This window comes from Canis lupus, chromosome 8 (assembly GCF_011100685.1).
Source record: "Canis lupus familiaris isolate Mischka breed German Shepherd chromosome 8, alternate assembly UU_Cfam_GSD_1.0, whole genome shotgun sequence".
NCBI lineage: Eukaryota > Metazoa > Chordata > Mammalia > Carnivora > Canidae > Canis > Canis lupus.
This window is the reverse complement of record NC_049229.1, coordinates 69355604-69379350: the sequence shown is the minus strand read 5'-3', so window position 1 is coordinate 69379350 and position 23747 is coordinate 69355604. Positions and strand designations below refer to the sequence as shown.

The following is a 23747-nucleotide window of genomic DNA, read 5'->3' as shown; positions in this document are numbered from 1 at the left end:
CTCTGCCTGACACACGGCCGCTGCACTCTGCCAAAATCTCAAATCAATCGGAAAGATCTAAAGGTTGCGGTGTTGAACTGGATGTGAGTGCGCGTTGGATGTGGCGTGTGAGGACGAACGAAAGAGATTTTTGCCTTTTTCACAGTGAGCGGTCATGCGCAGCACTCGTTACGGTTTCACGAGGACCGTGGCCGAGACCCCTCGGAGAGGGATGTCGGCACCCAGTCCCGGTTCAGTTGCCTTGTTTTTTTTTGGTCTTTTTTGATTTTAGATTTAAGTTTAGAGAGTTTAGAATAACATACTAATTTCTTTTACTCGTTTAAAGATGAAATTCTTATTATTATTTATCGATCATGCATTAAGAGAGAGAAAGAGGATGCTTTTGGCATTTGCATTTGTCACAGAGCAACACAAAGATAATATATGGAAGCATAGCGTTCACCAGATTCGACACAAAATAGAGCAAACTCCAGCACAAAGAGGAGAACAGACCGCATATAGTGAGCTCTGCGGGACCCCGAGAACAGAGAGGGGCCGGTGGGGACGCCGCTTAGATGTCGTCCTCGCCAGCCTCCTTGCTGAAGGTGGTCATGTCGATCTTCTCGGGGAAGATGATGTTGACGGCCAGGTCCTCCCCGCTGTTGTAGTGCAGCAGGAGGTTCTTCTTCTGGCGCAGCATGCGGTTGTAGCGCAGGTTGGACAGCCAGGCCTCGCACTTGTTGAGGAAGACGATGCCCATGGTGCCCAGCACCACCAGACTGGTCAGCACGCCCAGGATGGTGAAGCAGATGGCCTGGCCCTCGGAGAGGAGGGGGGTGTTCTTGTGGAGCTCCTTCATGGACACCTTGAGGATGCGGTGCTCGGGCTGGGGCACCGGCAGCTCGTGCACCCCGGGGGTCAGGCGGTAGGTCAGCCCGTACCCGCTGGGCAGACGGGTGACCTGCTGGGGGCTCGGGGCACGCTTCCGGCCACAGATGGGGCCTGTGAACTCGGGCTTGCACAGACACTCGTACCTCACCTGGGTGTGCTGCAGGCAGGTGCCCCCGTTGAGGCACGGGTCGCTGGCGCAGTTGCTCACGGGGCGGCTGCAGGTCTTGTCCACGAAGCCGGCGGGGCATCGGCAGCGGAAGTCGCCCCCGATGTCCGTACAGATGCCCTGGTTCTCGCACGGGTTGGGGGTGCAGCTGTTGGCCACGATCTCGCAGAAATTGCCTGAGAAGCCAGGGGGGCACAGGCAGGAGGCATGGGAGGCCCGGCCCTCATCATCCACGCAGCTGCCTCCGTGCTGGCAGGGGGAACTGCAACACAACAGGGGGACACGGTAAAGGGCCCTCGGGGGCTGGGCTAGGACAGTGGTGCCCGGGTGTGGGGGGGAGGCCAGCCTGTCCGGTGCGTGAGCTGCTGCCGGCCAGGGGGGACGCCGGGGCGCTGCTGCGACCCCCGCCCACGAGGGGCTCCCGGGCCGGCCGAGGCGGACGCAGGCCCGCCCGTGTGGGGTGCTCGCCTCACCCCCTCGAGCTGCCAGCCTGGAGCACACCTGGCCTCCCGTGCCGAGGCCCGTCTCCTCTCCCACCTCCTAGGTCATCTCTCCGACCAGAGGCCTGACGGTTAGTCACTGGACGGGGGGGAAACAGGCTGAGAGAGGCAAAGTTAGTGATGAGCCAGGGCTGGCGCCAGCCCCCTCCCTCCGCTCCATCCCGGGCCGCGGGCAGGGCCGGGCAGGGCAGGGGTGGGGGCCTCGCTCCCCGCTGCCCGCACCACGCTGCCACCCTCATGGTGACTCGTATTGTCACTTTCGGCGGAGAGCCTGCGGACTATTGTACGGGAAGCCCTTGGGGACACTCAGAGTGAAAGGCAGCCTCGGTCTGTGTGCGCTGGCCCGGCCCGGCGGTGCCCGGCTGTGTAATAGCGGGCCATTCACCCAAGTGCGGCGTGCAGACCGAGCTGTTTGCTCAAAGCGGAGCACAGCACAGGAGCATTTAATGTAAGTGCTTTTAAACGAGCGGACCCTTTGTCATCCGATAAATGCCAAAACCCAGGGAAGAAAGGGGCTCGAAGCACACCAATTCGGCACAGCCGCTTCAGGGGTGAGGGCCGCAGAGGAGCCGGGCTCTGAAGGCACTTCAAGGACCCCGGGCTCTATTTTGACAGACCGTTCAAGTTGGTTGGAGAGAAAAGCAAAATATTGTAAAGGTTTTGCTCCGTATTTTCCCATCCCGCTAAGAGGCAGACGTGGGCTTCCGTTGTGCTCCCCCCGCCGCCGCCCGGCCGCTCCTCTGACCCCCTCTGAACACTGATCGTTAGATGCTGCATAAATGCCTGTCTGTGGCCTCTGCTGGCTCCAGGGTCCTCCACGGCCCCCTGGAATGTCAGGTCAAGATAAGCTTATTCCGCCTGGTAGCTTCTGCCCCCACCCCCCGCCCCCCAGCTCCTGGCCGGGGACCGCCGCCCAAGCCCCCGTGGACTGGACGGCTGGGGGCTCCGTGGAGCCAAACAGAGGAGGGCCGGAAATGGCCTGGCTGCCAGAAAGCCAGCGGCCCCTCTGTCTGTGCTGCCCCCTGCTCAGGCGTCCCCGAGCCTCCGCCCCACTGAGGGTAGCTGAGCGCTGGACACCCCCCGCCCCGCCGCGGACCCCGCTGGCCAAAGGCCCCTCCTCTCTCCACCTCCTCAGCCTGGCAGGTCTCCCTAAACATCCCCCAAAACCCAGCTGCAGAGCCTGTCCGTTCCCCCAAACCACCCCCCTAAAGTGCAGTGAGTGGGCTTCACAAAGAGCCTCGGCCCCAGGGACCTCTGCCCCCACCAGCGCCTCCCCACCGCTGGCCTGGACGGCAGGCCCAGGGTACCCTGTACCCTCCCGCGCACACACCCAGCGAGGGAATATGCAATCACCTCCGGGGTCATTTCAGAAATGATGGAAATGACACACTCCCCCCGCAAATACCCTGATCTGGGACGGCCCCCCGTGGGGCTGCGGGATGGGCACTTACTTGGTCTTTTGTCAGGCAACGGGTCCGACTGGGCTAGGCTGAAAGGGTCTTTAGGGGTGTGAAGCAGGAATCAAAGCAGCATTCATCAGATCACACAGAGTCAGAAAGAATATTTACCCATTGATCACGCAGGGCCCGTCCTTCTTCTGACAGTCCTTGCCCGAGAACCCAGGGGCGCAGGAGCACTCGTAGTGGCTGGCATCGAGGTTCACGCAGGTGCCATTGTTGGCGCAGGGGGCCGAGGCACAGGCCCGGATGTCTGCGATGGGGAGGAAAGAGCAGACTTTGTCACCCCCTCCGGCACACAGGCTGGAAGGAGAACTTTCTGGATGGGGCGCAGGGACAGAGCCCTCCAGCTGGTGGAGTGGGGGTGGGAGGGACCCCAAGTGAGCTGCCTCGATGTCTCTGTTAGCGGCCACTGCCAATGGTCACCAAACACAGTCCTGAGGAAGAGCGTGTCGTGACCCCCGCAAACCTCTGCAGTGGGGAAGCAGCTCACAGAGCTGAAGGGGCTCCCCTGTGTTAGGTCACTGATCCTCAGCCCAGGACAGCTGCCCCCTTTTCCTGGCATCAGGTCACCAGCATGACCGTCACTGCAGACCCCTTCCTGCCCCCAAACCGGTGTGTGCGGGGCCAAGGTTCCCCAGTGCCTGCCTCTCCCCTGCCCAAAATGGTCATGTCCAGCTTCTCCTGTTTGGGGGTGGGGGGGTCCCTGCCATTCAGGGCAATCGTGCAGCCCAGCTGTTAGAAACACCAGCTGCCCTTCATACTTCGCCATCATAGAGGGGAGGGGGAGAAACGGAGACATGGGAAGACTCCTGTTGGGGGGAATCAAGAAACGTGATTTAGCCCCAGCACCGCCTCCACCTCCTGGTGGTCGCTCTTTCTGCGCTCAGGATCGGAACTGAGGGGCTCGTGATAAAAAGGCTGTATCTTTTGAAGGCAGCGAAATTAGAAGTATCTGAGTGCTCTCCTGTCCGTGTGGGTTTCCATGAGCACTGCTACATTTCCGCCGCCTTTTTTACACCTCCCATCATGCACACTTCATTATGCGGGGCTCCGAGAGCCAGGGACAGCTGAACAAAGGGGCCTGGGTCAGGGGCTCTCTGCCAGTGGAGACCCCAGCCCCCCCCCGGACAGGGCCAGGAGGGACCTTTCCTCTGCTGGGCCCCAGCCGGCCTCAGAGTTCAGCTCCTCCCAGTCTCTGCCTCACTTTCCCCACTTACAAAAGAAGGGGCTCTCCCTGGCAGGTCTTTGTTTGGGGGAGGACCTACTCGCTTCAGCTTCCTACATTTGAGCTGCCCTGGAGCACCTGCCAAATACAAAGCCAGGGCCAACCAGAGACGCAGCAAGCCAAGGCAGGGTGGGTGGGGGGTCCCCGGGTGCAGAGGCCACACGTGTGTAGATTTTTTGTGCAGGTTTTTTTCTTTCCCCTTTTTTAAAGAGACCCTCACCCTCGTGGAGGGAAGATGGCAATCAACCAATAAGGAAAAGCCCGAACGCCATGCTGCGGCCTATCCAGAGCCCACGAAGCACTCCCTGGGAGCCCGGCTTGGTATAAGGAAACATAAAGAGGATTTATCATTACGGGAAGGTGCCGGCTCAGCCAGCAGGCGAAGCCTCGGCAGTGGGCTCCCCATCCTGTGCTCCCAGCAACCCCATCCCTGACGGTTGAATCTTAAATTTCAGCTGAAGAGCTAGCAAGCCCCCCATCCCCTCCCCGCAGCGTCCGGCCCCACCAGCAGAGGATGAGCCCACTCTTCCCAACTCCTTCCAGCCCAAAAGTAGCACAGACTAAGCCAGGGCGAGGAGAAAGCTGCCGGGGGTCTCCGCTAGGGCAGCAGCTGTGGCCCCGACAGCCTCAGACGCCAGGAGAAAGGGAGAGAGCTGCTAATTACCCGGAGGGCTGTTTCCTCCCAACCCCACGTCCCAGGCTGAGAGGCTTTGTCAACCCAGGGAGCAGGGGACATTTTGTCTGGAAACTTCCATGGCGGGGGGGGGGGGGGGGGGGGGGGGGGGGGGGCAATCCTGAACCAGACACCAAAGAGAATGGGCTCCAGGCTAAGAGCCCTGACCCCAAGAGGAAGCTTTTCTGGGATCCTGTGGGTCCCAAAGCAGCTCAGAGGGTGCCGTGCTGAGGGGCAGCAGAGCTGCTGGCTAGAGCATGAGTCAGCTGCGGGTAAAATCCTGTATCATCGGGGCTGGGGGTGGGGGGGCTTTAAGGACCCGAGACAATGTGATGGGGGGGCTCGATTAGGAGAGCCCTGCCTCGGCGATACAGGCTGGGGGTGTGGTCCCAACATGTGCTTGTATTTTCCTTAAGGGAGGGGATTTGGAGCAGCCACAAATGACAGCTCCCCCAGTTCTGGGGCTAGGAGAAGGGATTTTAGCCACCCTCTCTGGACAACTCCTCATGGGTCCCTACGCACGGCCTTTAGACTTCCCCGAGCCTCGATTTCCCTATCGGTACCCCTGTCCCTGCCAGTGCTGAGGACCGAGGGACGAAGGCCCTGTGGCAGCTGCCTACGTCGCTGGGAGTTTTGTCGAGGACTTTACTTTGCCCCCGGCTTCAGGGCAGGTTCTGCCAGATGAGAATGGACTCAGATGGACATTTTGCAGCCTAGAACTGCAGTGACAGCCAACTCTCAATTGCTCATGGTAATGGAGGACAAAGATTGCATAAATTAATGAAATCAACAGATAACACCAATCTGCACTTTGACCACTTCTCAGCCCTCGTGGACCCCCCGCCTCCCCCTACACCTGACCGAGGCCAGCCCCATCCTACCGGCCCTGACACAGCTCGGGATCCCCCCACCCCCGTCCTGCACCCCCAGGCTCAGCACTCACCCCCCCTTGTTTGTTTGTTTGTTTGTTTGCGTGTTTTTGCAGCCTCCTTACCAGCCTTCTGTGTGGATTTTTCAGAGGCTTAGCTCTGTGACCCCCACCCCCATCCTTACCCCCTCTGAGTTTTAGAGACCCGGACAGGTTAGCCAGGTCTCTACTCTCTCTCTCGGCTTTGTGTGGCGTGTGCTTTCTTCGTGACTCTTTATTCAACAGGCAGCTCCCTGCCAGCCCCCACAAAGTGCCTTCTCTGGGTGCGGGCGACGCGGAGGGGAGCAAAATTAAGGCCCTACCTGTGAGGAGGCTCTGGGCAGCAGCGGGGAAGTAATAAACAGATCATTACCATACAGAGCCCGGGGTGTGTGGGAATAAGGCGGGAGGGGGAGGGGAGGCAGCCACAGGCTGGGAGGAGGTGGCTGGGCGCCCAGGGCAGGGATGGGTGGGGTGGGCGGGGGCACATGCCAACCTATGTCGCACAGGTTGCCGTCCCAGCCGTCGTCACAAATGCACTGCCAGGGTTCCACGCAGAGTCCGTTAACACAGCCGGGAAAGGTCACGCACTGGTCACACAGGGGACCCTGCCAGCCAGGCTGGCACCTGCAGGGGGTGGGGGGAGAAAGATGGGGACATGTGAGGAGGGGCAGGAGTGGACAGGGTGCTGAGGCTGCCTTCTACGGAGCCAAGATCCCTCGGGGGTGTTTGCACAGTACCAGGCCGGTGGGTCCCAGGAAGCAAATACCAGTCACCTGAACAGAAAAGCGTCAACAGAGGACCAGACAGAGGGGTCCCTGAGAGCCTGGGAGAGCACTGCATCTTGCCGCAGTGGCCTGCAGTGGTCTCCCCCTGCAAGGGGCTCTCCAGACACCCCCACTTCTGAGACGGCAGACAGGAGTCGCGACTGTCCCCTGCCCTCTTCTCCCCCTCGCTACCCCCCCCCCACCAGTTCCTGTGGGGGCGAGGAAGCTGTTTGCTGCAGCCCAGCAGCCAAGCACCCCCCCCTTCCTGCCTGACGCCATGACTCCCCAGGATTTTGCCCTGACCCCCTACAGCTGCCTCTGGGGAAGCACCCCATTACCTGCAAACATTGTCATCCTCGCAGAATCCATTTTGGGGGTGGCAGGCCGGGAAGCATTCAGCTCCTGAGGCACAAGAAAGGTTGTTACACCATTCACCCCACAAGGCCCCGGAGGCCAAGGCAAAGCCGGTCTTCTCCCAAGCAGCTCCCGGCCTCCCTGGAGGGAGCCAAGGACCCCCCGAGGTCCGACCAGCCTGGCACACAGTAGGCACTTCACGTCAGCCCACTCAGGGGGGACAAAAAATCTCTGCCATGGTCCCGGCTATGGAGTGACCACAGTACACTGCCTGGTTCCTAGGAGCAGGTCAGACGCCTAATTCCACCCCCCCCACACACACGCTCCCCCAAATTACGAAACCTCAAACGCTAATAGCGGGGAGAGGGGAGACAGTGAATGGAAGGATTCTGACCCCTGGGCACGCAGCCAAACCCTCACTTTTGCAAAGTGAGCTAAAATGGGGAGCAGATTCTGAGATACCCAGCTTCGGAAAAGGCCAGACGGGTTCACCTGGCAGCCCCACAGGTAAGCATCAGGGTCTCTCTCTCTCTTTTTTTTTTTTTTTTTTTTTTTTAAGGTTAATCCCAGTTAAACCAGGCACGCAGGTCAAATTCCCCCATTTCCCCTACCCCAGACTCTTCATATTCAAAAGACGCAAGGTTTTTTTTGCAAAACAGATTTTGCCATTCTGACACCATCGGACACTTGGAGGGTGCCTACTGTGTGCATCCACTTCCATCAGCTCCCCAGCTTCCCAGACGGCCCCCCCCCTCGGCACTGGTGCAGTGGGGGCGGGGGGCACTGCGGGAAGGGGCAACTCTCTCTGTCAGAGACAGATGGCCGCTGCAGACAGAAGTGTCGCAGCCCCTCACCTAGAGGAACGCCACGCGCGCGCACGGGAGGGGCTCGCGCTGGGGCTCCTCGCGCGCGGAATTCGGGGCTGCGACGGCAAAGCCACCCCCCGCGGCCCCCACAGACCTGTTCCTGCACGCGCACGCCGCGACACCCCAAAGTTGCACCCCTGAGCATTTCCACACAGGGCTCCCGAGCATCACCTCGCTTCTCCATACCTCCTGTCTCCGCGCACCGGCACCCCTGCGAGCGCCACTTCTGCGGGGTGGGAAGGGGCTGGGGCGGGGGCGCGGGGGGCGCGGTCCGCACACCTCCGCTGCCCCCGGGACCCCCAGGGCCGCGCCGGGCATGCGAGGGCGGCGGGGAGGGCGAGGCGGCCCCGCGCGGGGCTTAGGGTTAGGCGGGACGGGCCGGAGTTGGGGCGCACGGGACGGGGCGCGCGGGGCATCGGGCGGCCGGGGAGGGGGGGCGCCGCGGGCTTCCCCAGAGGGGGCGCGAGCCGGGCCGCCGGCGGGGGGCTCACCATGGACACTGTGGCCGAAGGCCAGCAGGAGCAAGAGGACGGGCAGGAGGGCTGCGGTCGCGGTCATCGCGGGGCGGCCGGGGTCGCGGTCCCGGGAGCGGCGCGGGCGCGGGTCCGGCTCCGGGCGCCGCGCTGGGCTTCTGGTTGCGGACGCGGAAGGGGGCGCGGGCGCGCGGCGAGGGGAAAGCCAGGGCTGCACCGGGCTGCGCGCTGCGCTCTCCGCCGCCGCCGCCGAGCTGCCGCCGCCGCCGCGCGCGCCGCCCTTTTCGTACCGCCGCCCCCCCGCGGCCCCCGCCCCCCGCCCCCGCCTCCGCGCGCACGGGGCCGGCGCCGGCCAGTCCCGGTGACCCCCGCCCCTCGCGGGGCCGCCCCCCGCCGCTGCGGCGTCCCGGAGAGCCGCCCGCGCGCACGGAGCGCTCTTGGCTAGACGGGCACAGGTACCCCGCGCGCGGTGGGCACACGCTCTGGACGCGGGACGGCCCGCGGGCGCGCACGCCCGGGCCCGCTTAGGACAGGCGGCGGGGACCGAGCCGGGGCCGGGCCGCAGCCCCCAGCCGGGCGCCAGCACGCGCTCGGAATACAGAAGCACGCAGAGCAGCACCAGGGCACTTATGGCCAAGGTCCCGAGCACGCACGCCATGGCTCGCCGGCCCGGCCCGGCCCGGAGACACAAATGCGCACTCTGGGGACGCGGCCCGCGCGATCCGCATCCGCGCTCGGAACGCACCGATGAGGAGCCCTAGAGCCCCCTACCCTGGCCGCAGAGACGCAGGAAAATGCAGACACGCGCACACACGCGCGCACGCACACACACACACACACACACACACACACCCTACACCACCAGCGCACACCGCCGGCAGACGCAGGTTATAGAAACAGTCAGAAGCGCCACATGCTCAGTCACAGGCACGCAGGGAGGCCAGCGGACACACGGTTATGAAACCCCGGGCATCCTTCCGCGTGTGCCCACCCGTCCACGCAGAGGCACGTGCAGAGCCACGTGCACACCTGAACATGCGAATTCACTTGTAAACACACAGACACCCACTCAGACACCGGGCAGACCTGGTCAGGGCCTTGGTGACGCAGACGCAGACACCACAGACTCTCACACACATGTGTAGGGCCCACACACGTGAGAGTCACAAGCACGCACACCCAGGCCCCCCAGACTCACGAATCACAGGCTCGTGGTTACACACTCATCAGAACACGAAGGTACCGTCACCCAGCACACGCGCAAACCCGGTCACGTTCATCCTTGCCCACAGGGACACATGTGGGCAAGCTCACAAGTCCGCTCACACTCACACAGCTGCACACCAAGCACTGGGCACATATTCCAGACCCACTGGGAGGCCTCCAGAGGAGTCACGGGGGTGTGTGGGGGTGGGGATGCTGACCTTGCCAGAGATCCACCCCTCCCTCCCAAGAGCTCCTGGGCAGAGCCCCCAGCCTGGGTTTAGGGATTCTCCTGGGCAGATCCACTAGACCCTGTCTTGATCAGGGCGCCGGAGGCAGGGATAGGGAAAGGTGGGTGGGGGTCCGGGGCGGTAGAAGGGGACGAAAGGTGTTTAACTTCCTGGGGAAGGGCCCCAGGAGGTCATGACCTGTAGATGGGTCACTTATGTATGTTTCATTTGCACGGACTAGTTTGCATATAGATCCCAGGTACAGGAAGTGGGTGCCCACCCACGTCATAGCCTTCCCTCTACCACAGTGAGATGGGTGAGTGGTCTCTGCCACTCTGGTCATGGGGTCGCTGGGTCTAGGCCTTCAGACCACCTCCCAGGGCCCTGGCAGGTTTGAAGACATACTCTCCATCCTCAGGATGGATATGGGAAGTGAGGCCACGGGGAGTCCCCAGGCCCAGGGTCCCTAAGGCCCTAAGTCTGTGTTCCCAAAGGAAGTCACCTGTGGGAGGACACACGCCCCGGGTGGAGACCCTGGGGCTGCCCTGGGCCAACTCCACAGAGGCTGGAAGCCCCCACCCCCTTCCCCTAGAGGAAAGTGCTTCTTCCTTGGTGTTCTACGCAGGAGGCCCAGAAACAGCGGGGCGGTGGGGGGGGGGGGGGATGCCGTTGGGAATGGCTTAAGCAACAGGCTGGAGGGAGCAGTCACCCACCCTGTGCCCCTTCCTTTCCATTACTCCAGTCTCTTCCGGGGACTCTTCTCAAATGAAGATACTGGAGGTCAGAGTTAGAAGGTCTTTTGCCCAAGACCCAGGGGTTTCCAACGAGAGGGTGACGGGCTGGTCGGGCCTGGAGGTTCAACTGTCCACCGCATGGAGACAGATCGCCCCAGCTTCCCTGACCCCCGCCCCCCCTTTCTTCCCTCCAAGGACCCTGACCTCAGCCTCCAAAATTATCCTACACAGCGGGCAGATTGGGAAGGGCTGGGTTCTCAGCCAGACTCCAAGGAGGGGCGGGGGATCTCTGGGCTGAGCGGCCCAGGGTGAGGGCCTCCTCCCAGACCAAGTCACGAGGTGCCTTGTGGACTGTGTGGCGCACCAGCCGGTCGGCTGCTGCCATCAAGTGCACCCTCATCTAGACCCCTCCCTCCCATCTCTCCGTCCCTTCCCACAGCTGCCCTCCCCAGTTCTGGAAAGGGAGGGAGGCCTGAGGAGGGCAGTCTCACCCGAGGGCATCCGTGTCCAAATGTCAGGGGCTTAGGCTGAAAGGGCAATGCCTTGGCTGGCTGGCACCTGCTCGCTAATCCCTGCTCCATCCCCTGCCTGCTGAGGGCCCTGGGCCAGTCACTTCCCCCTCAGAGCCCCAGTTAGTTTCCTCGTCTATAAACAGGGATGCCCCACCTGTCCCCAAAGGGAGCTCTGGCTTTTGCTAAGTAGAAAACCACTGCACTTACAAGGCCTGGGCCCTTCCTGCCCTTCCTCCAGCAGCCGCCTGGCGCTGGGTCTCCACCCCAGCAGGCTAGGGAGAACTGGGGGGGCTGTTCCTATCTGGCCCTCTTTAGAGCCCCCCGCAGGGCCGCTGCTGGGGGGAGGCTTTCTTGCGTTTCAAGACCTATAAGCCTGGGGCTCTCTGTTGGTTTCTGTGGGTCTCAGGAAAGTGTTTGTAAATTCAGGAGACTGGAGATTTCTTTTCAGCAGGCAGACAGTGAGAAAGGGTAGCTTAGGAGCAGTGGGGAGACGGGAGGTTGGTGATTGTCACAAGCTTCAACCCTGCACAGAAAGCCTGAAAATGCCAACCGGGTCCCTTGGGGACACAAGTCAGCACAGCCTGCTGTGTGCAAGCAGACCCTGAGGGCTGGAGGAGTCAGGGCGACCCCCTCCTTTAGCTGTGCACCCCTCCCCTTCCTCACCTCCCCCCCCCCCCGCCCCCTCCTTCCCTCCAAAGAACAGAGGGATCGCAGAGGAGGCAAGCAGCCCCCGCCCTCAGGAAACGCGTGGCCAGCTGCTCAGCATTGCAGGGCTTGGCCGGTGGTCTACACAGGTATCAGGGACAAAGCCTGCCCCCCATGGAGCTGGATTGCGACTCGGGTTCTGGCCTCCAGGTCGGGCGCCTTCCCTCTGCCAAGCTGAAGGGCTCTGCTTGCAGCCCCAGGCCCCTGAGTCCTCCGTTCCTTCTGCCTGGAGGCTTCCCTCCACCCGGCAGCAAGGCAGCTGGTGAGGGGTGAAAGTTTTCCGAGGGAACCAAAGAAACGTTATCTCCAGGCCCTTCTCTCCCCCTCATTCCCTCTCCTCCCCCGTCCAAACACTGACATTGCCCCCAGCCTGCACCAGACCACTTGATTAAAGGCAGAATTGCTGATCAAGGAAGCCCAGCAGGGTCCAGCTGGAGGTCCAGCTCCAGGGCCTCGGAGACCAGCAAGTCCTGGGCATGCAGAGCGGGGGGCCAGGCAGCTGGGGGCGGGGGGCCTTCACCCCACCCCATCTTCACATCCGCCTTGCATCCCCCTACGATTGGGAATCTCCAAAACCCGAGGCTTTGTCTCTGCACATACAGGGTCATGGCTTTCGGAGGTCTCTGCATCTCCACTGATTCAGTCCTGGTGGAACATTTTACAGTCGGGGAAACCGAGGCCCGGCAGACTCCCAGATGCCTTTGTTCCCCCTTCCCCCTCCCTCTCCCAAACACCACACCTTCCACATCCTCCCTCCGAAAGAGGACACAGCTTCCCCGGCCCTGTCCGAGATGCAGCTCTTCCCGAAGAGACAGCTCTTTGAACAAGGCAGGACGGGCATCCAAAGCCTCAGCTTTCCGGGTTGCAGCCCCAGACCTGCCATCTGGACACAGGGGGGCGGGGATCTCCCCACAACCAGGCCACGGCCCCGGAGGTGGTGGGGGGCGGTAAGCGGGGCCTGCCTCTTCTGCCTCTTGCTCTGCCCCCTTGGAATCAGATTCTGGCTTCGCACCCCCAGCAGAGGCCGTCTGATCAGGGCCTCCTCTAAGCTGAGCTGGCTCAGGACTGGGAGGCCCGTTTCAGAGATGAGGACGAGGAGGCCTGAAGACAAGGGGGGCTGGGGGTGGACGCAGGTGTGCAGCTAATGAGGAGCAGAGCTGGGATCTGAACCTGCCCCTACTGGGAATCCCAGCGCCGGCTCCCTGCTCAGCCAAGGGCGGTGGCAAGAGTGAGCAGGGCCTGGCGGGGGGTGTGGGCAGACAGTGGGGGGGACCCCAAGGGCACCAGCAGGGCCCTGCCCTCCCCTCCATGGGCGGGGGCGCAGCCCAGCCGTTGGGGGGCTGCGGGGGCTTGACGCCAACACCAAAGAGATGCCCAGCAGCCACGATTCCCATTCTCTCCCCCAAGCTGAAGTTCATCTTTGAAGAGAGAAATTCTCTTTTCTCCTGCGAGGGGAGGGGGTCCCGGGGGCGGAGGGTGGAGGGAAGGGAGAGGCGCACCCCGGTACACTTAGGCTCGAGAACACGAAGGCTTGGTTTCAAGTTCAATCAGAGAGAAGCCTCTTCAGGCTGAAGTGGCGGGGCGCTGAGCCAGCGGGCGGGGAAGGGAAGGCGGCGGCCTCGTGACGGCCGGGCCCGGCTGCGGGCCTCGGGGTGCGCGAGGGAGCGGGGGGCGCACGTGGCCTCGCCGCCCCATCGATGGCAGCGTTCAGAAATAGATTTTCTCGCTTCCTTTCTCACCATTGCCATCGACGCGGATGCCACGTTCACAAGTCTAATTGTCCACGTCATCAATCAAATTCTCCCCTTAAAGGGCGCCACTGAGTCATGCTGTGCGCGTGGGGAGCTCTTGGGGTCTCCAGAAGGGTTAGGAACAGCTCCCCGCCCCACCCCTGCACCTCGTGGGGAAACTCCCCCTCCTCCCTTCACCTGGGAGGGAGGGGATCACCACCAGAGGAGAAAAAGGAGTCTTTTCATCACTTCGCCTGTCGATGCAGGCTTGGGCAGAAAGTACATTAATTCTTCATTCATCAGAAATTCCCAGAAGTTAATTTTCCATAGAGCAGAGGCTCACCTCTTTAAATGTAGTCTTTCATCCACCGAGCATCGGCTGAGTGCCTACTGTGTGTGGGGGCTCTGATGGGGGGGTGGTCGGGGGTTCAGTGATGGAGTCCAAGGTGGCCCCTCACCTCCAAAGGTTGGGGGCTTGGGGACACTTCATGCTTAGAGACCTGCGAGATGTAGCCCTGACAAGGGAGGGAGGTGAGCCAAGGGGGAGCACCCCCCACCCTTGGGAAGGGAGATTGAGCGCTTCCTAGATGGTGGGGGTCCTGGGACTGAGTGTCCCCCCCACCCCACACGCATTGGAGCTCACCAGGGTGTGCCACTACGGAGAGCCTCTGTATGCACACACACGCACAGAGATGGAGTTGGGCTGGAGAAGGAGGCTTACAGAACTTTGGGCATTTCGGATATAAAGCCCCTAACGGGGCACGTGGGTGGCTCAGTGGTTGAGCATCTGCCTTCGGCTCAGGGCGTGATCCCAGGGTCCTGGGACCAAGTCCCACATCGGGCTCCCCACAGGGAGCCTGCTTCTCCCTCTGCCTGTGTCTCTGCCTTTCTTTGTCTCTCTCATGAATAAATAAATCCAAAAAAGAAAAAAAAGAAAAAAGCCCTCTTAACTGTTCTTAAATATTCTCTACAGCCTCCCTTACCTTGGCAAACATCCTGGGGAACAAGAGTCTCCCTTTTCTCATACCAGGGTCGACCCACGAACACGTCTTGCCCAGGCTTGCATTGAGGCTTGGGAACCAGGCCAGGCTGCTCCCACCCATCGCTGCAGTGCCTGCCTACCCACTTTCACTGGAGGGCCCAGCTCACCGTGCCCTGCAGAGGCACCCCCGACGTGCCCCTGATCAAGTGGAGATAGGCCTGAGCTGCTGGAAGGAGGACCCCAAGCTTAGAAGGTTTTAGGGGGACCGTGGCAGGATCCCGGCCTCTCCATCTCCATTGCCTGGGCCTATGAACAGGGAGCTGTTTATTATGGTGCGGCCTGGCATACCTGTCAAGTTTAGGGATGTGAAAACACATAGCTCTCGAGGAATTTAAGATGTTCTCGTACTATATTTATTCTCTTATTTGTAAGAAGGCATTAGCATTTTCATTCAATTATATCCAACGATGTTTTCACTGTGCTACTACGTCCTAAACATTAGGGATCTCTCGGAAAGGAAGGCACCATCTCATGCCCAGGTGGGGCCCTGGGACCGGCAGGTGGGAGGTCAGAGGGCCATGTACTTGCTGTGCTCTCCCCTCCTCCCCCAAGGCCTCCCCTCCCACCCTGTCTTCCCAGCTCCCACCCTCCAAAGCCCTCAGCCCACCTGCCGTGGGACTGACCCAGGACTGGAAACCAGTGAGCCTCTGGCCTCGCCCCAGCCTCTCCCGGCGTCACCGTCAGCCTGGGACACAACTTCCCACCTGGTGTTAATGGATTTTGCACGTGTGTCCAACCTCGGCAGGGCCAGGGGCGCCTTCCTCGGCCCTATGCCCCTCCGCCAGGGGCCTGCGGCGCTGCCCACGACGTGTTTGTGGATTAAGTGAATTAATGAATAAATGAATAAGGTACAAAGTGTTCTCTGAGGGTTACCGTGGGCCCCTCAGAGACATCCTGTGTCCTAGCAACTGGCCGAGGTCGTGTGGCTTTCTCTAGCCAGTGCCCCCTGGCCACCTCTGATCTCTGGGTTCCAGGGGTTGCTGACTCCCCAAAACGGGGTTTCTTGAAGGGAGGGGCTCCTAAGGTTGCAGGAGCAGCCCCACCGTGTCCTCTCCCAACTGAGGCCTCTCAGTTCCTCTTCTAAGAGGAATGAGGAATGTGGGGAGCAGCACCCCCACTGTTCCCCGCCCCCCCTGCCCACCTCCCCCAGAGCCTGGCTCCTCTGCGTGCACTCCAAGAGCCTGTTCCTATGGTGACGCTCCGCGCCTCCAGAGGCCCTACCTAGCTGTTTGCCGCCACGCTTCAACTAGGGATGGGGGGCAGGGGACATCCAGCCCTCGCTGACCCCAGCTCCCCCCACCCAACTCACATGGGGTTGCTTGGTGCCCAAACTCAAGTTCGGTCTTCGAGATAAGTCTTTAATTTGATCCCTGCCCCAGAAACATTGGTTCCTCCTCCTTCTTCATCTATAAGGGACACTATTAGTCACAGAACTTGATGCCGGTGTCCAGAGGGGCTGACCGACTCTCCCTAGGTCACACAGCAAGGCGCTGGCGAAGCAGGACGAGACTGCTGAAGCCTGGTGCCCAGCCAGCATGACTATAACAGCCGGCGATGGACAGTGTGTGAGGAACCCCCAGGTCTGACCCGAGAGCCCACAGACTCAGAACAGAGAAGAAATCACGTCACTAGAACACGATTCCCACTGGGACTGAGGGCGCGATCCTCCATGTACTGCTGCAGCCGCAGGAGATTTGGGAGACAGGACTGCTTCCTGGGGCTGGGCACGTCTCACCCCCTCCCCACCTCCCCGTCCCAGGCCTCGCCCTCCTCAGCCACAGACACGATGGAGTCCAACCCTCTCAGCCTTTGTTACTCCAAATCCGGGGCCAGGGGATGGGGGCAGCCCCACTGCTCCAGAACGTCTGCCCTGAAGCCTCTTGGAAATCCTCATCTCTCTCTGAGGTCCTCTGGCCTCCTCGAGGGCCGCCAGGGCCCAGAGGGGCCCGAGACCTGGACTCTCCTCCCTCGCTCAGCCTTGGCCCCATCCATGGGCACACAGGCCCCGAGTCCTAGCGGTCGTACCCCTCCAAGAGCTCTCCTGTCTCTCCCGAACCCCCATCCTAGCCCCCACCACCCCGGTCCAAGCCCCAGACTCTGTCAGTGGAGGCCGCATCTGGGCCTTCCGACTCCCTGGAGTGCACAGGGCAGGAGTCAGACAGAGGTTTTCTGCAAGCGCCGTCCCGTGCACGCTCCTATTCTAACTCTTCCCAGAAGGAAGGTAGAGAAAAGGAGAAAAGGAGGGGTGGGGGAGGAAGGAAAGAAGGGAAGGAGGGAGGGAGGAGGAAGGGAGGGAGGGAGGGAAAGAAGTCTTGCCTTTTCAAAACCCGTTTCAGCTCCCCCGGGGGCTGCGCGCTCAGAATTAGGCACACGGCGGGTTCTCCTGAAGTGTTCGTGGAGCTGAATTGCACCATCTTATCGGGGAATCGATGAGGATGCATTTGGCAGGAGTGGGGGCGCCTTGGAGATCCGAAATGGTCTTTTAAAGCCCGGGGAGCCCCTCTTCCTGGCAAAGATTTCCTCCAGCCTGTAGATGAGTTTCTTTTCAACACCTTTCCCCTGCCTCTCTCCGATGGGCCAATTATTTCTGATTGTATTTTACTTCCTTCTGCCTTTTCCTCCACGAGCAGCGGGCACCAGCCTCCGCCGTCTGCGGCCAGCAACGGGGCCCCATCGATCTGTGCACGCTGTGCGGGGGCCCCTGCCAGCACATGCTCCCCCGGCCTCTCCTCCCTGCTAACCCGACAAGGTGGGGGATGATCTCGGGTGGGTTTCCTCTGTACTTTGTCTGCACCAGGCAGGGCAGCAGGAGGGGGAAGGGGCACGGGGCCCGAGTGGGGAGGCTGAGGGACAGCCTCAGGCTCCCTGGGCCACTGTCCGTTCCCTCTGGGGTGGTGGCCCCGGCCTGGGAGCGGGGCTCTGCACAGCCCCAGCCCTTAGTAGGAGCTCCGGATCCGGTCCTGCCGCACCCCTCAAACGGGGTCGCTGATGAGGCCGCAGGACGCAGGCACCGCGCCTGCTGGAAAGGCCATCCGGGTTCCCGCAGACCCGCCTGCCTCCTGGCCCAGCACCTCCGATCTGTCCATCGCCGGGGACCCGTGCCCAGTCTCTTCCCTGCTTGACAGTTCGCGTTAACAAGGAGACCACGAACCGAACTGCACGGATGGGGAGGCCCGCAGGATTCAGGCGGGGTCCCAGCAGGAAACAGATGGCGCACACAAGGTGGTTAATTCGGGGAGGGTTTAATAAAGGGCTATTTACAGAGATGTGGGCAGAGTGTGAGGAAGCAGCAGGCAGTCACCCTGGGGGCCCTGGGGGCAAGGGGGCGCCATCACCTGCACTGGAACCCGGGATCGCTGGCGGAGGAGGCGCTGGTTCAGGACCCCCCCAAGTCCAGGGCGACCCCGTCTGTCCTCTCGACGTGCTGGGAGCAGAGGGCACAGAGCCAGCTGCTGTAGATGCTCAGGTAGGCATCCGGGCCGCAGAGCAGGGACCACAGGAGAGCCCACACAACCTAGAGCATCACTGAATCCAACTGCCTCCATCTCGGGCAGGGAACCCGAGGCTGAGAAGCCTCCTGGGGGCAGAGCTCTGAAGCCAGGTCTCCTGGCGGGGGCTCTTATGACCCTGACCCTCACTAACCTGGGAGCAGTGCCCAGCAGAAGGACCTTCCCGGGCCATGATTGCGGGGAGCACCCCTAGCCACCCATGAGCGGAGCCTCACACTCGGCCGGGCTCCACGTTGGCGCAATCCCTGCTGAGGGCCCGCTGGTGGATGTCAGGATTTGCGTAGGACCCTGGGTGATCCCCTCCCATGCCTCAGTTTCCCCACTTGACTTTCCTGGGCTGTGACTTCCCGCCTATGCACATACCCCCTCCACTGCCTGGGTCAGGGTCTGCGGCCCCCGGGGCCTGAGTGGGTGCAGGAGCCACGGACCCGGTGGGAGAGGGGCGAGAGGACCAGGGACAGGGGGCGTGGGCCCAGTGTGAGATGCAAGGACGTGGCTGGAACTCCGTGGGGAGCTGGGGCCGTGGAGAGTGGTAGGCCCGCAGAGAAGGGGGACCAGGAGATTCGGTGGGAGGGAAACCCCGCCTCGCAGCACAGCACGGCGGCATTTAAGGGATGAGCAAGGGGAGGTGTTTACAAAGGACACAAGCTGCCAGAAGGCAGGTGGGGCCCAGAGACCAAGAGCTTCCTGTCACCTGCTTACCCATCACCCCTTCCGGCTCCAAATGTCCAGCTCCTTCCACCGCCCAGCCCTTGCCCTGACACCCAGAAACACCCTCAAGCCCCCCATCTTTACAAAAACTGAGAGGCACCTAGACACCAAGGGAGCAAAACGCGAGGAAGGAACTGACCATCGGTCGCCAATGCCGTGGGGACCCCCGTGAAGACGGAGGTTGAGAAGTAAGTCGCTGCGGCGGGTCAAGTGGGACGCCTCTGGGGCAGCAGGGAAGGCCGCAGAGGCTCTGGGTGCGTAGGCGGGAGCATCGGAGGCGAGACACCAAGGCCGGCAATTTTGCATTCTGCAAAGCGGGGTGTGTGTGTGTGTGTGTGTGTGTGCACGCGTGTCTGCAGTTAGGGATGGGAGACACTGGAGGGTGTTTACAGGCGGAGAGGCTGCAGATGCCGGGCGAGGGCATAATTGATTAATTGAATAAGGAGAACACGGTCTCTCTCCTCTGTGGGTTCCTGGCCTGGTGGGGTGATGAGGATTCGAACCGACACCTCCACTAATGGGAGACATGCTATAACTGAATTACCGCATCCAGGGGCCGTCTGGGGCACGGTAGGGGCTCTGTGATCCCCCTTCTCCTGTCCATACACCTGGCCGTGGGCAAAGAGAAATCCCCCTTGCGGCCCGGGCCCCGGAAAACCCTTGACGACTGTCCCTATAGACAGAGCACGTGCGTTAATTGTGCTTTTTACTTTCAAAGTGCTTCTATATTGATTTTATTTACTCCTCAGGACCCAGTATTTGTCACGCTCTGCTTTAGACACCAGTGAGCCGCTGCACGCAGGGGGAGGTAGGGGGAAGGCTCTGGAGGCCGCGGCGCACCTCTGATTCTCCTCTGTGCCCTGGCCATGTAGTAAGGGCTTAGAGAGCGTTTGTTGAGTGAATACATGATGGACGGATTGATGGACGGACAGGTGATTTAGTGGATATGTAGGTGGTGCATGGACGCGTGAATGGATACGTGGATGGACGGATGGCACCATCTGTTTGACAGGAAAGCTCTCTCTCTCATCATGAGGGTAAACTGAGGCCTGGTGCCCAGGACTGTGTGTGGCATGGTGCCAATATTCGGAGACATTAGTGCTTGTCTCGTGACAATGACGACAGTTCAGTTTCAGCCAGGAGCCAGCCATCTAGGGTCCCCAGAAAGGGTAAGCATCCTCCTTCCCCTTCATTCCCTCTGAGAAAGGCAGTGGAGCTGGGTGTGAGCTCCGTGACCCCCGTCCACGGACCTGTCCGCTCTGGAACTCCCTGGGAGGCCCCAGGCAAGAAAGAGCCCATTTCTGGGGCCAGGCGGGGCGGCTCAGGGTTTCATGGGGTGCCTCCTCGATATTGTCACTGCCTTCAGGCCTATGGCATGCAGGCCAATGCTTCATCCTGGCCTCCAGCATCTGTCCATGAGCAGGATACACCTGAGCTCCCATGCTTTCTGGCCTCTGGGCCCTGGCTCACACTGGGCTTCATTCAAAACGCCCATCCCGTGCCCACGCCTCACGCCCACCCCATGCTGAGTGCCGCCTCCTCCAGGAGCACTTCCATGAATACCCGCCTGGCTCCTTGCCCCGGTACTCACCCTGAGGACTTCTGCAGAAGCTGGTGACTGCTTGACCGCGTATGTCCGACACCACCCGAACTCCCCACGGACGGGAAGCTCCTGGAGGTGTGGTGGGGGAGGGCCTGCCCCTCGTCCCTGCCCACACCTGTTTGGCACCCAGGGTCACGAGGTCTGGCCTTGCACTCGTACTCGGCAGGGCTGGAGTGGGGCTGGGGCAGAGGCAGGTGGCCGTCCTATCTCCCTCCCGCTGGACGACGCACAGGACGTGGGCGGGGATTCCCTTAAGAGGAGCTGCTCCTGCTTCCACACTGTCGGGGTGCCTGTCTCTGCGGCTCCCTCGGCCTGCACGTCCCTGTCTCTGGTATTTTTAACCTGGCCCAGCTTTTAATAAATCCTCCGTGTGTGGGGAGCAGTAAACAATGATGTGAGAACTTGACTAATTAAAACACGGTCCTGGGGCTGCAGAGAGAAGCTTCTATGGCAGGTTCCATCCCAAGGAGGGCCCTTTCCTCCCGGGACACAGCCCTGCAGATGCAGGACACTATTGCATCTGAGCCCCAGGACTGGTCAGAAAGTCCGCGATACCTGGAGGGCTGCCGTAGGAGGTCCATTCCACCAACACCGCCCTGTAGCCTCACCCCACCTCAGACCCTGCCACCTCCTCCAGGCAGCCCCCTCACAGATGTGCTGTTCAGAGCTCTTTTCTGGGCACTCCGCTGTCTGCCAGGCACCCAGCTGCTGACGTCCTCATGCCCTCACGCTGTCTCCTCTCTCCTGGTTCCATGAGACCCCTCGGTTCACTCTTCTCTCTCTGACTCCCTTGCTGGAGGATGCACCGTAGCCATTCATCAACAGCCCTGGAGGGAGCCAGCAAGTTCTCTCTCTGCCCTGCAGTCCTCTTTCCTCTCTGGACATGGCCCGTCTCGGTGGCCCCCATGCAGACCCTGGTGGACCTGTCCATGCTGCTCTGCTCCCCACAGAACATAGGAAGGCGTCCTCCCTCCTCCCCCTCTAATGGCTTCAAGCCTCAGCCCAAACCCCCAGACTGCAAACAGTCTACCCTGGGCCTCCTGGTCACAGAGCCCCTCGCCCTTTCCTGCTCCTCGTCCTGCCAGGGAGATGGATGCTCCGGGACAAGAAGTTCTCTGGTTGCTGGAGGTGCTCCCTGGAGACAAAAGTCCTCCTCCCCTCTGAGGGGAGTTTGTGATGGAGAAGACTCTGGAAGCTCTAGTTTGTCCATAAAGGCAAAAAGTAGGTGCTCAATAAATGTTAGGGACCCACCCACAGAAGAGCTGAGGCAGCCCATTCTCAGGCAGCGCTGGTTTTGCAGGAAAACAGAGGAGGCGATCATCCTCCATAGGTGACTTCAGGGACGGCCTTAATTCTGAAAATACCTACGCCCCCCGCCCCGCCCCCCGCATTGGACTGAGGTCCACACCTAGCTTCACCTCCACAGTTAGCAGAAGCAAAGCTGGCACCCAGTCCCACCCTCCACTGCCCACCTGGTGCCCCCCCGGACCTCAGTGTCTGCATCTGTAAGATGGGGCCAAGGACCCCTGTTCTGAGGGGCCCTCTCGGGCTCTGGCGTGGCTGTGGGGCCGCGTTTGGAGGCAAGTCTGGAAGCCGGGACTTGGTTATCAGCACTCCTACTAATTGTTGTTATTACAATAATTAGGAATGTGCCCCCTGACCTGTGGGGTAACCGAGCCTCTCCCAGGGGTGGGGGAACCTCCCCGCTAGTGCCCCCCGCTCCGAGCCGGGCCACCTGCTCGGGGAGGGGCAGGCGATGACTGGCCAGTGGGCCGGCCTGCGGGCACCCCGGAGCCCCCGATTGTCACGGAGCTTCCTCGGCTCTGCACGCCACTTAGTTCTGCCCGCGATAGGAACACTGTCTTGAACAAAGCGCTTGGCCGCCTTCCCGGCTTCCACATCTGCCTGCCTCCTCCCCAGCAACCCCCTCCCCCTAGTCAAGACAGAAGCTGGCAGGGAGGGGTTTGCAAACATGAATCGTGGCATTTATTCATATGTTCCCTGGCCCCGACTTTGTAAAAACATCTGCGGTGACTCTTCCTCGAGAGAAGGGAGGCTGCCGGTTTCTTTCTCCGAGCAGTGCCGGGAAGGCAGCGCACCCGGGCGCTGGAAAGCGTACCGTGTAATCAAGACAGGCACAGTTCTCGGGGTGTGTAGTTACCAACTAATTAGCAAGTCTGAGGACCATGACTGCAGAACAAGTGAGGAGAGGGCCCAGCAAGGCGGCCCAGGTGCTGCCGTGTTCCTTCACGTGGGAGGGGGCCACGGGCGGGGGACAGGCCACCAGGGGCCCGCGGCTGGTGGGGAGCAGGCCCGTGCGGATCCGCCCGTTCTGAGCCAGAGCAGAGCTGGCCCGTCACTGTACCCACGGCCGAGACCTGTTCCCACCCCCACCCCACCCACCCACCTGTGCCTAAGACCATCAAGACCTCTGTGTCCACTTCCCTCCTGCATCCGGGTTCAGGCACCTTTGCCACGCCTCCATCCCTCCCTGTCGGCCCCGGGGCAACCCAGGCTGGCTGCCGGATTCCCAGCCCCTTCCCAGGTCCCTCCCAGCGCCAGGCGGCCTTCCTGTCCCTGACGCCCTCGCCATGCGGACCGCTGCCTGCTTTCTGCTTCCCATGCACCCGTGAGGTCCCACCTTTGGGCCTCAGTGTGCGCTGTTCCCTCCCCCTGAGGACCCCTCCTCAAGCCTGTCGCTTGTCAAAACACAAGCCCATGTTGCAAGGGTCAGACTGAGCAAGATGAAGCACGAAGGCCAGGCTGTCCCTCTATCCACAGGCCTCCAGGCCCCGCTGGCCAGTACGTTCGCTGGCAAAGTCTGGACCTTCTCCCAGGGGCCTCGGGAGGCCCAACTGGGGCTCCTCGTGCAGATTCCAGCCAGGCGAGTCTGCCCTCAGCGCAGCCCAGGAAGCGAGCTGGCTGCTGCTGGAGGAAGCCGGCGTTCACTGGAGGGAGGGTGGACAGACCCAGGACGGCGGGGCCAGGGCCAGCTGCCGACACCCTCTGACCCTCACAGTCCTGACGGGCGAGGTGGAAATGACAGCAGGAGCAGCCTCGAAGTCCACTTCTCCCAGAGCCCCTAGAGGTAGTCAGCAGTGCCCGGACGAGGAGGAACAGGAGGGCACACCTGACCCAGAGCCTCCCGCCCCGCGACCTGGCCCTGGGCTGGATGGGAAGCCCTGTCTACTGGCCGCAGTGCGAGAGAGCCAGGGCAGCCCAGGCAGGGCCCGAGAGCCTTTCTTTGGAAGGCTTCCCAATGGAGGTGACCTTGGGGATGGGCCTTGAAGGTTACAAATGAGTTTGCCAAATGCAGGGGAGGGGGAGGCCTTCTGAGCAGCGAGACAAGCTCGAGCCAGGGAAGGCCCGGGCGCCAACGTGCCTGGCTATTTTGGGAGCCTTGTCAGAGACCCGGTGGAGCAAGGGGAGCAGCTGTCCGCGGGGCTGAAGGTCAGAGGGGCTGCCCGGCCAGGGTCCTGAATGCCAGGCCGCCGGGCAGTGGCGGGG

General features: G+C 61.6%; 1 protein-coding gene across 3 annotated transcripts; it reads right to left on the bottom strand.

Moving 5' to 3' along the window:
• Positions 1–315: 315 nt before the first annotated feature.
• Positions 316–8403, bottom strand: DLK1 (delta like non-canonical Notch ligand 1). Of its 3 annotated transcripts, none has more exons than XM_038544060.1 (6): positions 8280–8403; positions 6907–6970; positions 6298–6428; positions 3105–3246; positions 1019–1298; positions 316–799 (listed from the first exon to the last, which is right to left on the bottom strand). In XM_038544060.1, the coding sequence occupies exons 1-6, from the start codon at positions 8344–8346 to the stop codon at positions 551–553; spliced, it is 933 nt and encodes a 310-aa protein (XP_038399988.1). In that variant the 5' UTR covers positions 8347–8403; the 3' UTR covers positions 316–550. The 3 variants fall into 3 exon arrangements, with proteins under 3 accessions (XP_038399988.1, XP_038399989.1, XP_038399987.1); XM_038544061.1 differs by having other exon boundaries at positions 316–793; XM_038544059.1 differs by having other exon boundaries at positions 316–1298.
• Between the last annotated feature and the right edge of the window lie 15344 nt (positions 8404–23747).

Bases quoted from the DNA above. Each gene is read 5' to 3' on its own strand.
- DLK1 (XM_038544059.1), bottom strand. From the start codon at position 8,346: ATGACCGCGACCGCAGCCCTCCTGCCCGTCCTCTTGCTCCTGCTGGCC. The intron at 6,429-6,906 runs GTAATGGGGTGC...CACCCCCTGCAG, and splicing joins GAGGATGACAATGTTTGCAG to GTGCCAGCCTGGCTGGCAGG. The intron at 3,247-6,297 runs GTTGGCATGTGC...TCCCCATCGCAG, and splicing joins CGGCAACCTGTGCGACATAG to ACATCCGGGCCTGTGCCTCG.